The sequence below is a fragment of the Festucalex cinctus genome, chromosome 15, assembly GCF_051991245.1.
Source record: "Festucalex cinctus isolate MCC-2025b chromosome 15, RoL_Fcin_1.0, whole genome shotgun sequence".
NCBI lineage: Eukaryota > Metazoa > Chordata > Actinopteri > Syngnathiformes > Syngnathidae > Festucalex > Festucalex cinctus.
In genome coordinates, this window is record NC_135425.1 from 16,104,532 (window position 1) to 16,119,277 (window position 14,746).

General features: G+C 39.4%; 1 protein-coding gene across 3 annotated transcripts; it reads left to right on the plus strand.

Moving 5' to 3' along the window:
* The first annotated feature begins 548 nt into the window (after positions 1 to 548).
* On the plus strand, positions 549 to 14,736 carry LOC144002439 (ras-GEF domain-containing family member 1B-B-like). 3 transcript variants are annotated; one of them, XM_077497660.1, is made up of 14 exons: positions 549 to 790; positions 920 to 963; positions 6,383 to 6,919; positions 7,009 to 7,131; positions 8,097 to 8,234; positions 8,350 to 8,565; positions 8,782 to 8,856; positions 10,829 to 10,921; positions 11,016 to 11,118; positions 11,687 to 11,766; positions 11,890 to 12,081; positions 13,303 to 13,426; positions 13,583 to 13,655; positions 13,746 to 14,736. In XM_077497660.1, exons 3-14 carry the CDS (start codon positions 6,389 to 6,391, stop codon positions 13,777 to 13,779), a joined length of 1,782 nt encoding a protein of 593 aa, XP_077353786.1. In that variant the 5' UTR covers positions 549 to 790; positions 920 to 963; positions 6,383 to 6,388; the 3' UTR covers positions 13,780 to 14,736. The 3 variants fall into 3 exon arrangements, with proteins under 3 accessions (XP_077353786.1, XP_077353785.1, XP_077353787.1); XM_077497659.1 differs by lacking the exon at positions 920 to 963; XM_077497661.1 differs by lacking the exon at positions 920 to 963 and having other exon boundaries at positions 13,354 to 13,426.
* Positions 14,737 to 14,746: the final 10 nt, after the last annotated feature.

A 14,746-nucleotide genomic window follows, 5' to 3' on the forward strand; every position in this document is an offset into this window, starting at 1 on the left:
ATTCCACAAATGGAGTTGTAATCAGAATGCAGTGTTTACTTTAAACTAGTGGAGGCACAAAGAACAGGTTATTCTAAAGAACATTTTTGAGTTGACTTCCCCTTTAATGGCATTTCAATTCATTACCATTCATCTTCTATACCACTTTTTAAAAGTGAAAATGTAATTATACAAGTCATGTGGGGAAAAAAATGTAAAATCTGCTTTATTTGTGATCAAACTGTTGTGGCAAGAGTCAAGACGATAGTAGTATAGACACTTGAAATGCGTTTAGATTGCAACGTTTTCATAAGCATTTATTTATTCATTTATTTATTTAGTCCAACTTTATCCAAATTTAGTTAAAAAATTTTTTTTGCCGTCTCCAAGAGTAGGGTAAAAAAAACAGAAAGAAAAAAAAAGGCCAACAAGCCAATCAACACTCTGGTAGATTTCGATTTTTTTCATTTGCTGCTGCGATTCGTCCATTCGGCGCCTCGGGGAACCGCCTACTGAGCAATGATTGGTCAGGTTTCGCGGCTCTGTGGGTGTCATTTGAATAGGCCTTGTAGAGCGTCATTACGAGTCGCACTCGCCAGTGCTTGAGAACGACTCAAATAACAGCAGATGAGACACTTCTGGAGAAGAGAACAGCGCGGATAACCTGATGAAAGACTTATCAGTACTGAACACGCCGTGCAGCTTTATCCGCCAGTGATAAGAGTGTCCGAGCAACCGGGCGGAAAGTACGAACAGTTTGGCTACTTTTGCCTTCTAACGGCTCTTCGGACGTTGAGCTACGTCATTAAAGGTAGGCAGTTAAGTGTGCTTCGACTTCATTGCGTCAAATTTGTTTTGCTTTTATAAACTCCAGATGCATTTTATGTGTCCCGCTAACACTTAGTTACTGTTTACTGTCGTTAATTGTGTTGTTTTAAAGTCTTACTTCCATTCAAGCATCCACACGAGTGTCAACTTCGTTACGTAAGCGTCAAACTTTTTATGTACACTTGTGGAAAAGGCACATGCTTTTTTTTTTTAAATACAGTTGTCCCATTTGTTGTTATTTGTTTACCACGACGAAGAGGCTATAATTAGGTTTGTAGTCCCACACAAACAAGCATGACTTTCCAGCACCTGTGATGGGACTGTGGTTGCACAGCATGGCTTTTTTTTTCTTCTCACAGGCAGCTCTGACTTAACTGTGTTCTGACTCACTCACAAGCCCATAATGTGGACCAGGCATGGTGCCCGTGTGTGTATGTGTGTGGTTGTGTATGCGAGTGAAAGAGAGAATAACAGATTGTAGTGCCTGCAGGGAAAAGAAATGGGGAGAATAAAAAGTGAGTGTACTCCTGGCCAAGTTGCATTCCAAAAAAAAAAAAAAAAAATGCTTAAAAGGCTTTCCCTCTCGCCTTCTTTTTCCCCTTTTTACTTTTCATCTCAGCCTACCTGACAGACTGCACGGAAGCCCTAAAATTACACCCCACCACTTAATTATTTACATAAAGGTAGCAAGAAAGCATCCCCTGTGCTCCACCTGGTCTAAAAATAATCTTGTTTCACCTTTTAAAGTGACACATCCGCACTCATTCTTTTTGTGTATATCGGGTTTGCCATTGTTTTCGTGTGAGTGAGTGGGCAAAAGCCCATGTGCAAAGCTTGGATTTATCATATCCTCGTAGGAGAGGAGATAATGTGTCTTTATCCCCCCCTGACTCTAGGTTAATACTGTACTAGCCTACCAGATCATTCAGGGCTGTGTGTACTGTGTGTATGTGTGCAGCACACACATTGGACAATATATAATGGATATGTATGTATCTGTGTTAGTGGAATAGAAAACAGAAGCTTCAAATCCAATCAATAAATATGTATTAGGTTATTGTCTCCATTTGGCTCTTCCATACAGGTGATGGCGACAATAGGTGGCGTTGTGAGACATTAAAAAAAAAATCAGATGGTGGGTGTAAAGAGACGAAGGCAGGTTCTCATGCTGAAAGGAGAAGACAAATAAGAGCTAGAACTAAGTGACGCTTGAGATCTGTTGCCGAAACATGTCTCAGCATCGATGATACCACCCAAACAACAACAAAAAAAGAAGATTTAGCTGCCTTAGCCATACAGAGTAGGTGAGCCTCGATCTCCCCCCTCCCTCAATTCCTTATTTATTTATTTATTTATTTATTTATTGGCGGGCAAGGTTGATAAAAGCAAGTGATTTGTGCGTATCTTCACAGTCTGTTTTTAAAAGGTTCATCGCGTGAAGGAAACCATGAGTGTGTGATGTACCTAGACTTTAACCTTGTTTATTATTACTAATAGGGCTGACTGTAAAGGTTTCGCCTTGAGAAAAACAAGCCTCCCCTTTATGGACCTGTTATAGCCGATTAGTGCCAAAGTACATGAGGTGCAAAGTAAGACCAAGGAAAGGTTTGATCACACCTTGAGAAGTAAAGCTTTCTATCTTGCCCTCCGTACTGGGATCATACATGTTACGTATTACATTTACGTAGTTATGGAATGGCTAACATTTAGTTGGACGAAGTCCATCTATCTTATGCAACAGTTTTGCAGCCAACTGTTTTTGGGTCATGTAGATGTTTACTGGCTTTCATTGAGGGCAATTTACAGTCGAGCCAGCTGCTCATGCTTAACATAATAAAATCTAAGTTGCAGCTGACCTTTGCCCCTCAGAGTGTGTGCTTTGTCATATCTGCTCAGATCTGTAAATAAGTTTCGATAGGCACATCTTTCCTCGCCACCAACACAAATGCTTGTTTGTTTATGGACCTTGAGCAAATACAAGCGTGGCTTTACAGTCTATGAGGTCAGCACAGATGATATATGCGAGGTTAATAAGCTGTACAATTTCTGAGTGATGTGAAACTGATGTGAGTCTCCAAACGGCGCGGCGGCGTCACACAGCCTGGCAATGGCCGGTGTGTGAAAGCTGCTGTGTGTGATCTGCTCTGATCGCTTCCCGCGGGTCTTTGTGTGATTGTTAACACCATGACAGGACAGATAATACCTCCATTGTCGGAAGACCACCCCCTTTTATCCTCCAGATCCGCTACCCCTCGACATAGCTTGCTCTACCTTTTTTTTTGTTTTTTTGTGGTAAATCTCATAATGTGATTTGGACAAAGTAGCGTGCCGAAGGTTCAGGGATTGTTATCAGACTATCTGCAGTAAAATCTGGCTGACACACACACCAAAAATATTTTTGTAGAGCAAAACTCAAAACTGAAAAATATTCTGTTTTGGACAATGACGCAAAACAAAACCTGGAACCGTTCAAAACAGGAAGGACGTTTAAAAACGTCAACAATTAATGCCACAATACTGATGGTCAGTGATCGTTTACTCAACTAATTAACCAAAAAAGGTCTAAACAAATGGCACAGTGGCAGCGAGCCAGGAGGAAATAGTCTCAGAGATACAGAATGTCCAAAGTTTGGGATCATTTCACACTTCTCAAGGAAGATAAGTGCAGTGTGTACCACAACATCACAAGGTAACATATCGATGTTGGATAAGCCTACCATTGCTAGCTAGCTCGTATTGTAACACCCTCCTCGCAAGGGACCACGGATAGACATTGCCGCCATTGCATTTTTAATCGATTTATTGAACAGTGAGAAAACTAATGCTTAATAAGCACATTGCTGCCACTGATACATACTTGTTTGCTGACACCCATGTCACTCACCAGACCACACCAGTCCATACATGCTCAAAAACAGATTAATTTTTTTAAATGCACAACATGGGCATTTGGCTGTAAAGTTGAATGTAATATGAATTATGTCATAATGTACATCATTTTCCCTTTAGCTTTGAATGTATTGGCAAATCACTCAAAAATTTCAGGACCCTTGTGTCGTATTGATCAGATTAATGCTGCCATAAGACACGTGGAGGTGTCTCCAAACTATTTGACAATCACGAGTGCCTTTGCGCGTCTTCAACACAAAGAAAAACATTATCTTACCTTTTAAGTCTGTGCAGCATAAATGGCCTCAAAAGATATCACATGTTGAATTTAAAAACAAAATGTTGTTTTGTATTGTCAGTGTTCCTTCAAAACGCTTCACACACAAGCTTGTTTAGATCCATTAGATGATGATGATGATAGCCTACAGCTCCTCCTTAACTTCACTTTTAACCTTTTGATGAACTGAGACTGCTTACTTTTTGGCCTACAGAAAAGTTGTCTGTTGTTCAGATTAAAGGGTGAATCAACTTAAAACGTATACATTAACATAATCATTGAAGAAACAGAGAGTCTTGTATACTTATGGATTTTAGTTGGAGCATTTATTGTACTTTTATTCCCACATCAAATTGCTTCTTAAGGGTTGTTTGTAGTCTTTTCGGAGTTTAGAATCATAGAGAATGCTAACTTTAAATTATGCTCCCAATGTCATCATTAAGTTGTCCAACCTACAATTTAGTGTAAGATTTCAAGCTGCATTATGGAAGTACTAAATTTCACAGGGGTCAACGTTTAAGGAATTCAGCTCAGAAGAGCCAAATGTTTTAGACTAAGAGCAAGCTTGAAAGGAGAAAAAAAGTATGTTTGATTTTCATGTGGAGTTGACCGCTTTATGGTCTTTTCCAGATGATGTATTGCAAGTTAAAGGTACAGTAATCTTTTAACTTGGTTATGAGGATGACTGCAGAATGATCGCAGAGTTCAGTAGACAAACTGCCGCTGGACTGGCTGGCACTGGCTTGCCGCCAAGTGTGTTTGCCTGAGAGAGTATGTGCATGATACTGGCTGAAGCAGAGTCTCCGTCGGCCGTGTGATGGTCAAACAAAAGCTTGGTGGATTCCTCTGGGCTTTGGTTTTTCTGACACGCTGGATATGCACATCAGTGTTTGAGGTATGCATCTTGTGTGTGCGTGTGTGTAAGCCCGGCTTGATTTACACTGGCATATGGTACTAAGACAGGATGAGGATGGCTCCAGAGTTAAAGCATGCCCGGGTGGTGATTTAGGATCAGCTTACCTTCCTCAGATCCAATTATCTTCACCATTAAGACAATAAAATCACTGCTGTCCGAAGACAGCGCGTCTGCCTGGTTGTTTTTCTCTACCAAAGCGACAAAAGTGCAATTGCAGCACAAAAGGTGTAAATAGGATAAAAACATGTTGTAAGGCAGAGTAAATTTCCACATGGGATGTCTTCACAAAGTTCTAAGCCCAAGGGAATGCACAGAGGAGGCCGGGCTTTAATTATGCGACTTAAGCGTAATTACTTTGACACACTTTTTAGTCTCTACTTTGAATGATCAGCTTTCACAATATTTGCACAACCTGCCAATGTCACTTAAAGATTGACCACATTCCAAGCACGGTATAGTCAACAGGTTGCACAAGAACTGGATTTTGTGAGTTAGGCCAGCCCAACATAGGGTTTTAACTTAAACTGAACATTTAAAATACACCATTTATTGGTGGTTAGGTTAGCATGAAAACCAAAACCAAGACACAATTAGTAGTTCTGTTTACTTAGTTCTGTGTCTTCTGGCAATTAAAATGTATCAGCAATCTGAATTTCCCCCATTTAGTTTGGATTTATTACAAATACTGTTACTGTAAAACTCAACTTTATTTCTAAAGCACTAAAAAAAAAATCTTTACAATAATATGGTCTATGTCTATTCACATCAATGAGTCTAAACATGGCATCTGATTTAATATTGTGTTTGTGGAATATGAGTGAAGCAGCAAAATCCACCCATTTTTATTAATCTCAGGTGGCGACCATTTTGTTACTTGCTGTCGACTGAAAATGAAATCTAGCCTCAGGTACACTACCAACCAATCGGGACTTACCTCTGAAAGAGTTAGATCATGTGATGTTCGCAAGCTGAGCCCTGATTGGTCATTTACTGAGCCCTGAACAACTGTGATATCATTTCCAGTCGACAGAAAGTGTCAAAATGGCCGCCGTCTGAGATAAAAATGGTTGGCTTTTGCTGCCAAATTCATATTCCAAAAACGCAGTAGTCCAGCATTTAGACTAATGGAGCCGCATAAAAACTTTGTGTAAAGAAGGTTTTTGACTTAACTTCACCTTAAATATGTTTTCAGTGAGCCCCTGCTTCTCATGGGGGGTAGAGACGTCATCACCCTGCTGCAAACAGAGAAAATCCGTTATTGACACGCCCCCAAAATGCATTTTCAATTATATATTGTTGCCACAAGATGGTGGAAAACCAATGAATGAAGCTCCTCAACTCATTTCAACATAGTTCATTTTCACCAAGGCTTTATTTAGCATGAGCATAACTGATGTCAATAAAACACACACAAAAAAAACTCTTATTGAAAGTGATGAAAAGAATTAAAGATTTAGAAAAATAATAGTTTCTTTATTCTGATCTCTCCCCAGGTGATCATGCCTCCCATCACACCATATGCCGGAAAGTTCAGCACCTGCGGACTTTACAGCAGCAGCAGCAACAACAACTACCAGCAGCCGCACAACCCATACCGCCACTGTTCCTCTGTAAAGACCACCAAGGAAAGTGTCTACAATGGAGCGTATTCAACGGCCGAGAACCCATATGACATACCGCACGCTCACAGCATGTATTGCGGTGTACACGCGGACTCGGTGAGCACGAAAGAGCGTCATTACAGCAGCAGGAGCACCGTTTCGGACAAGCTATACTCCAGCGTGCAGCCTCACAGCCCGCACCAACACAGCACTACCTGTCCTGCACGAGTGGCCCGCCAAACCAGCACCAGCACCAGCAGCGGCAGCGAAAAGTCTTGTCGGAGCAACGCCGCAGCCAAAAGTCGTCTTTACGGAAACGGCATCACCGCCAGCTACGGGGAAATGTGTTACCACGACAACAGTTTGGTTTCAGCGTCTCTCGAGGCGCTGATCCAACACTTGGTCCCGACTGTGGACTACTACCCCGATGTAAGTCACTTGCCCTCTCTTGTAGTCCGAAACATGCTCCTTATATTTGAGGCCTCACTCTTTCTGTTCTGTGTCCTTCAAATGGTCAGAGGTCGTACGTTTTCACCTTCCTGCTGAGCTCTCGCCTCTTCCTGCACCCCTACGAGCTCATGACACGGGTTTGTCACCTGTGTGTGGAGCAGCAGCGGTCTGGAGACACCCTGCTGGATAAGGTGGGCGGATTATTTACACACCGTTTTATACACACACGCACACACAATTTGACGTCTGTCTGCAAATGGATAAGAGTTCCCACATTGTTACCATTTGAACAGATTTATGTTCTCCGCAGATAAGAAGTAAAAGGCACACATACATATACTTTGCACACGACTGTTTTATTGAGCTAAGTCACATATTTTACATAAGAAATAAAACAAACAAAAATGTCACACAAATATATACTGTATGCTGAAACAATGGTCATCTGTGTTTAATGAGAATTATAACGCTCACGCACTCAGTTGTTTTGAAAGATTACATAATTGTAAGCAATGACATTAAGGTTCAGCTCAAAGTTTTCAACCCTGTTTTTTTTTCTTTTATGGCTTGATTGGATTGCTTAGATCAGTGATTCTTAATCTACGGTGCCGGGGCTGGACAATATATTGAAAAAATATCGATATTGCAATCTTGGCCCATGCAAGATTCATATCGCAAAGACATGCAATCATTTTCATATGGAATTTTTTGCTTTGACCTGAATTTGATCAGTCAGACACAAACTCAAATGTGCATCACCATCCAATAGTTAACTTTATCTAGGGTAATTACAATTAATTAACTAAGAACACATTGAGCTTGCTTATTTTGCCACATGAAAAAAATGTTATTCTTTCATTTGATAACAAAAATGTTATTTCCACAGGTACATGTTAAATATCGCAAAAATATCGATATCGTGATACTCAAAAACTATATCCCATATTGCATGTTTTTCCAATATTGTGTATAATTTATCTTTAGGAGATAAAAAAAAAAAAAAAAAGGCAAATTTTTTTTTAGGTCAAGTCATTTATAGATTGTACTTGTTGAAGGGACAAAGTCGAACGATGTAGATAAGAAGGAACTATTACGAGTTTGCCAAACAAACCTAGTTGGACAAAGCCATTTATGACATCACGTGATATTATTCCAGATCCGTTTCCGCGAAGTTGCGCCGAAGCTGGTTCAGCTGCTGACCGAGTGGACCGAGACCTTCCCGTATGACTTCAGGGACGAGCGGATGATGCGTTGTCTCAAGGACATGACGCACCACGTTGCTAGAGGGGACGAGGTTAGTGTCATGTTTACTCCACGCCTTTTCTTCGCAAACACAGGGGTAAAGTGTGGAAATCATTTTCATTTATTTTTAATTGTGTTTATAATTGAAATGTTATTGTTTGCACCAGTACTCATGGCGAGCCATGCAGCAGATGACCCAGCGCTTGATAAAACGCCTGTCTGCCCTCGGCCAGTACGAGGAGGCGGTAGCCGCGCTGAGCGCCGTGGCGACCGAGCGTCCCGCCTCCCTGAAGAGCAAAAGGGAATCGGCGCTAAGAAGTGACGTACTGAGCGTTTGCGACGACCCCTTTATCCTCGCTCAACAGCTGACACACATTGAACTGGTAAACACTTTTTGGTTCTTTGCACGTGTGTATTGGGATTTATAAGTGCGTGTGCTTTTTTTTTCTTTTTTCTTTTTTTAATTTGTATTTTAATAAGTTAATAGTGTGCACTTTTTTTGTAGTATTAAGATTTCGTTTCATTAGCACCCCCCTCCTGGTATTAATTGTTGTTCATGTTTGTTTTTTTTGTGTTTTTTTTCTGACTTCCCTTCACAGGATAGGCTGAGTTTTATCGGGCCTGAGGAGTTTATTCAGAGTTTCGCCTTGAAGGATCCGCTGGAGAACCACAAGGTAGCGTATGTGAGCAACAACTCTACACAACAGACATAGACACATCATTTTTTTATAGCTAAGAACGTACGCTATTTATTTACTCTTTAAAAAGCAGCGACTTTCTGCGTGTGGTTAGTCATGTTTGTAATTAACAACATCAAATAAAGCAAACAGTTCATTTCAGTGTTTTTTCTTCTTCTATTTTTGTCCTTAGCTTTGCATCTAATTTGGAGCGATTCAATTGCTTTCCCAAACCACATGAAGCCTCCTCCTGGCTGTCGAGTGTGAATTTCGCTCAACTTGTTTTTATTTGAAGTAGCTTTTAAAAGCGCATCAAACACAATGGGCAAAAACCGCTCTGCGTGCGTCTTGACGTGCGAGCGGTGCCGTGAGTCAGCTGAAGGGTGCCTTGCAGTCGGCACAGCGGCGGACCGGCGCTCTGTCATTGTGTGTCGGCCAGCTCGCCAGTTATATAAGACCATTTTGTGCAAGGGTTAGTATGAGGAAGAGTCTTGAGGTATAGCAGTGTGCCGCCGCTGTTATGTAAGCATTTCGGGGATTACATCAAGGCCGAGTAGTTTTAAAATCCTGAAGCATTTTTTTAGTTTACACAGGAAATGTTTGAGTTTGTAAACAAAGCGGGCACTGGTATTGTTTAAACAGCCTTAAATTCCAACCAAAAACTTGATTTGGAATATATGTAACAGGCGTCTCAATATGTTTTATGAAATGAAATATTAGCCATTACAAGTATTTTGAGCTTTAATTTGAAGCGCACTACTGCTATTTTTCTGGACCTAATTGTAACTTTTTACATGAAAGTTCCTTTAGCAAAATGCCCCTAGGAAAGAAAAAAACAAACAAAAAAACAGCCCATGTAAGCCAGGTGATGCGAAGGCAGATGCAAATGAGACGGGGGAAAAAACAGCAGCCACGTCACAGATTTCATTGTGTAGGAGAGCTTGAGTGGGAGTGAGGGCTCTCAAGATCCCGTCCAGCAGGAAGTGAGAGATAGGCAGACAGCCTGTCTTTGTCATTTATAATTAACATAGGCAAGATGAAAAAATCATGACATTCAACTCAGCCAAGCCAATACTTGTATTGCTCAGCGAAGTGACAGATATGAATATTGTTACTTGGAGACTCAGTAGATGGATGTGCACTTGTTTCTTCATATTTAACATATACAACTTTTATATTCAAGGTTTCCATTGGTCGTTAAAAAAACATTAAAAGTCATTAAACAGATTTTGCTAAATTTAAGGCCTTAAATGATATTAATAAGCATGAAATGTGATATGCAGAGACACTAAAAATGTAAATACAATTGTTGTAGTAACATTGTTGTTCATGCTTTATTTTACATAAAACATTGTGCAAAGGAGTCACTATATCACAATTTAGCAATAATAAATGTGATTTAAAAAAAAAAAATAAAAAAAAAAAAAAAATATATATATATATATATATATATATATATATATATATAATATATATATATATATATAATATATATATTAAACTTCAAATAACTTTATGAATTACTTACTATAAAATTACTGTATCAATGTATTTTGGAACTAAATTTGTCCACTTAATATCACACATTTTAATGTACATTTAGAACAGATATACCGTGTGATTAATTTTGATTAATCACAACTATGAAAATCTTGATTAAGTCCAATAAAGAATTGTAATCGACTGACAGTCTTATGTACAAACAGTACATATTTGTAATTTGTGTGCATATGTGTGTGTGTATATGCAGTGAGATGGGCATTAAATTATTACATTAGTTTTCTGTTGCTTTAAAAAGCATTAAATTACTTTTGCTAATATCTGCACAAACCCTGATATTAGATGTACAGTATCATTAACATGCATATTGGCACATAATGTATCATTACCCTTAACGGGATAAGCACCATAGAAAATGGTGGATCATTTTTAAGACTTAACCAATCTTCCCATCTTGTGTTGTTTTCAGGGTTTCTTCCGAAAGCGCAAGACCAGCAACCTGGAGACGTACGTGAACTGGTTCAACAGGCTGAGTTACCTTGTGGCCACTGAAATCTGTATGGTGCGTTCATTGTCCACTTGTGACAGAGTCACAGGAGGTCCCTATCGAGGTGTTTGGGACTCGTTTGCTTGACTCTTGTGTTTTCGCATTCCAGCCGGTGAAAAAGAAACAGAGAGCGCGCATCATCGAGTTCTTCATCGATGTGGCACAAGAGTGTTTCAACATTGGCAACTTTAACTCCCTCATGGCCATCATCAGTGAGTATTTGCTTTGAATTTTTATTTATTATTGTTTTAATGTGCAGCTGTCATAATTGTTTTGCTAAATGGCTGAACAAAACACACTTACTTGCTAGATCAATAATTTTGTATGGTTACTGACTATTAACCTGAAGGCTAATACCGCAATGGATTCAGCCATGCTGATCATGCCTATTGTGACATCGTTTTCATACCCTTGCTCGATCTAATTAGCCTTTCAAACAGCTTCCATTTTGACCCCGCTCTTGTGCTGATTTCTTGTTTCCACTGAGCCAAACAAAGCAGGCACAACGCCGCCTCAGGGCGGGATTTTTAAATAGCTACCGTTGGCGTGACAGAGTTCACAACAATCACTTTGTTGCAATGGCCGCCACAGGCTTATCAACAGAAGGTCTTTCCCTCTGGTCCGTCTTTGCGTGATTTATAATTCAGAGCTGTGAAATGGCAGCTTTTGTGAAAGGAGATTTTGCCACATTATTGTTGGCGTTTTATGCAATTGTGAAACATTGTTGCCCTAGAGAAAACCAGAAACGGTGCTAAATCTGATCTTTTTGCGGTGTCTCAGCTGGGATGAACATGAGTCCTGTTGCCAGACTGAAAAAGACTTGGAGTAAAGTCAACACTGACAAGTTTGAAATTCTCGAGGTGAGAAAAACCCACACGCACGCACGCACGCACTAAAGGCCATCCCACTGTGCTGTGACATTAAAACACTTGCGCTTATTTGGCAATTGTCTAATAACGTCACCTGCGTCTGTCTTCATTCAGCACCAGATGGACCCATCCAGCAACTTCAGCAACTATCGCACGGCGCTCCGCGGCGCCACCCAGAGGTCAGAGACCGCACACAGCGTCCAAGAGAGGATTGTGATTCCTTTCTTCAGCCTGCTCATTAAAGACATCTACTTCCTGAATGAAGGCTGCGCCAGCAAACTGCCCACCGGCCACATCAACTTTGAGGTTGGTCAGCCACTCAAGTGACCTTCTATGCTTGGTTGACACACTGAGGCTGGATTTATTCTACAGGCCCAATTTAATGCCTATATGTCTATTTAAAGGGATACTTGACTCATTGAACAATTTTCAGCAGTGAAAAGTTGTAATATTTTGTCCAGAATGAATTTGATAACTTCATTATTTTCCATGTACAAATTAATACCTTTAAAAAGTAATTTTACTACTTGCTGTCAACCGATGATGACATCACCTGTGCTGAGGAAGTAGGTAACGGCCAATCATGGCTCACCTGCTTTCTGGATTTGGTCAGTAAACTGAGCCATAATTGGTCGTGACCTACTTCCTCAGCACAGGTGATGCCGTCATCAGTCGACAGAAAGTAGTAAAAAAAATACTTTTTAAAGGCATTAGTTGTACATGAAAAATAATGAAGCTACAAGTTAATTATAAACACAATATTAGCTTTTTACTGCTGAAAATGGCTGTGAGTCAAGTATTCCTTCAATTTATTTAATTATTAATAATTAATGTATTTATTTATAATTTCAATAATATTTTAGTAAAAAATACTTAAAGTATTTTTTTTTCCCAATTTAATTTCCATGTACATTCTAAGTGATGCATATCAGATATGGGCTGTTTACACTGACAGAACACACAACTCCACAAGTGTCAGTAATATTTTATATGGATTTAAAAAAACAAAACAAAAAAAAACTGGTAAATAATGCAAATATTACATTTCATTGTGAGAGTAACTGTCACATAACTCCATTGGCATTATCTAATTCCTTTTCTTTTTTTCTTTTTTTAAACATATACACTTATGTGGCAGATTGTTCCACTTGAGAGCCAGAAATCAGATCTGTGTTTATTAATTGTCTGTTACCTATTTTAAAATATGCAAAAATCACCTTATTTAAAAAAAACTTAATCTTCTGCCATATGTGTATTGTTGAAAGCATTAAGGGACCAAAAAATAAGTTATTTTATTAACTGTATATCTTTATTTATTTATTTATTTATTTATTAATAATTGGCTGACTAATCAGTTTTTGGCATTTGTCTGACAAATTTCAGAATCAGCGCCTGCCTAAAAAAATAAACTTACACAGTACTGTAATGTAATAACGCCCCCTTGTGGCTAAGTAAAATACTCAATGCTGAATGTCATTGACATTATACTCACAGTAACTCGCTTTTTTTGTTTGTTTTTGTTTCTAGAAACTTTGGGAGCTGGCGAAGCAGGTGAGCGAGTTCCTGGTCTGGCGTCAGGTCATCTGTCCGTTTGACAGAGATCGCAGAATCCTCCAGTATCTTGTCACCACGCCGGTCTTCGCCGAAGATGGTCAGTCCTGTTCAACTTCTTTTTTTTGGGGGGGGGGGGGCACACAAGATTGGCTAGTACATTGATACCATGACTGACAGGCTTATTTTGTTCCGAAGTTATTGTTCTCCATTGAAACAATGACTGAAAATTGTGTGTGATGATTTGTTTGTGCAGAGCTTCATTTGGCCTCTTATGAGAGCGAAGGGCCGGAGAACAACATGGAGAAGGACAGTCGTCGATCTCTCCGGTGAGTCCACACACAAACTCAGCACTTTGACCTAAATATTAAAAACGCGTTAAAAACTAGTTTTTTTTTGTTTTGTTTTTCTTTCCATAGATCGTCCCTGTTGCATCGAGAGAATCGGTCATGAGGACAATCGCTTCCATTTTACGGGATGTAAATAAACATGTCAAATAGCATGTTAAAGCTACATGGCCAGACCTGGAACAGCTGAGTTTGCATTTTCCCAGATAAGCAGTTCAATATACACAAACTTTAAGAACTGCAAACTGATATATGTGATTAGAGCACTCCTATGCTGAAGGATTACAGTTTCTGCATATTTTCATGACCTCGTTCTTGTTTCTTGAAGCGCTTACTGCCGAGACTTTATTGGAAAAATTGGGCAAACTTGGATTATTACTATCGTGTCCAGAAACGTGTCCAGCAATCACTTGTAACACTCAATTCAGATGTTGTGTAAGGAGGAGACACTGAAGGACCAAACTTTTTTTTTTTTTTTGCAACACAGTGGGGACCAGGAAGTGGACATCCTGCCTTGTCGTTTTGTTGAGCGCTTCATTTTTAATGTCAACAATGACATATTGCTCTAACATGAACTCGCAAGTGGCACTTTGACCGTTTTGGTGAACCAGTTGTGTAATCATACAAGCTAAACGATGCACCTCATCTCAATCTGTGTCAACTGGACAATACGCCTCCTCCTCCTACAGTATTAATTTGTATTTTGTATAAAAAAATATAACATGAATGTTTATTTCTTTATGTAGTCACTATGCTGTTCTTGTTTCAAATTTTGAAATTCGCATACCAGCTAAGCTTTTACAGAAGTGTGTTTGTGGACTACAGCTTTAAGACAAATAGGAAACAAGTCATCTTCCATGTCTCATGCTAAGGGGGCACCTGTATCAATGTGTTTATATATATAAAAAAAAAAAAGCTCGTTTTATGTTCTAAATGTTTTATAAAATGTTTTTCATGTGCTTTGTTCAAACTTTCCTGTGTATTGCGTTTGTCTTGGTGCTTGGATTGAAACCTTTGTGAAAAGACAATTCTATTTTTTCCCAAATAAACAAAATAAATTGTGGGTGTTTTTG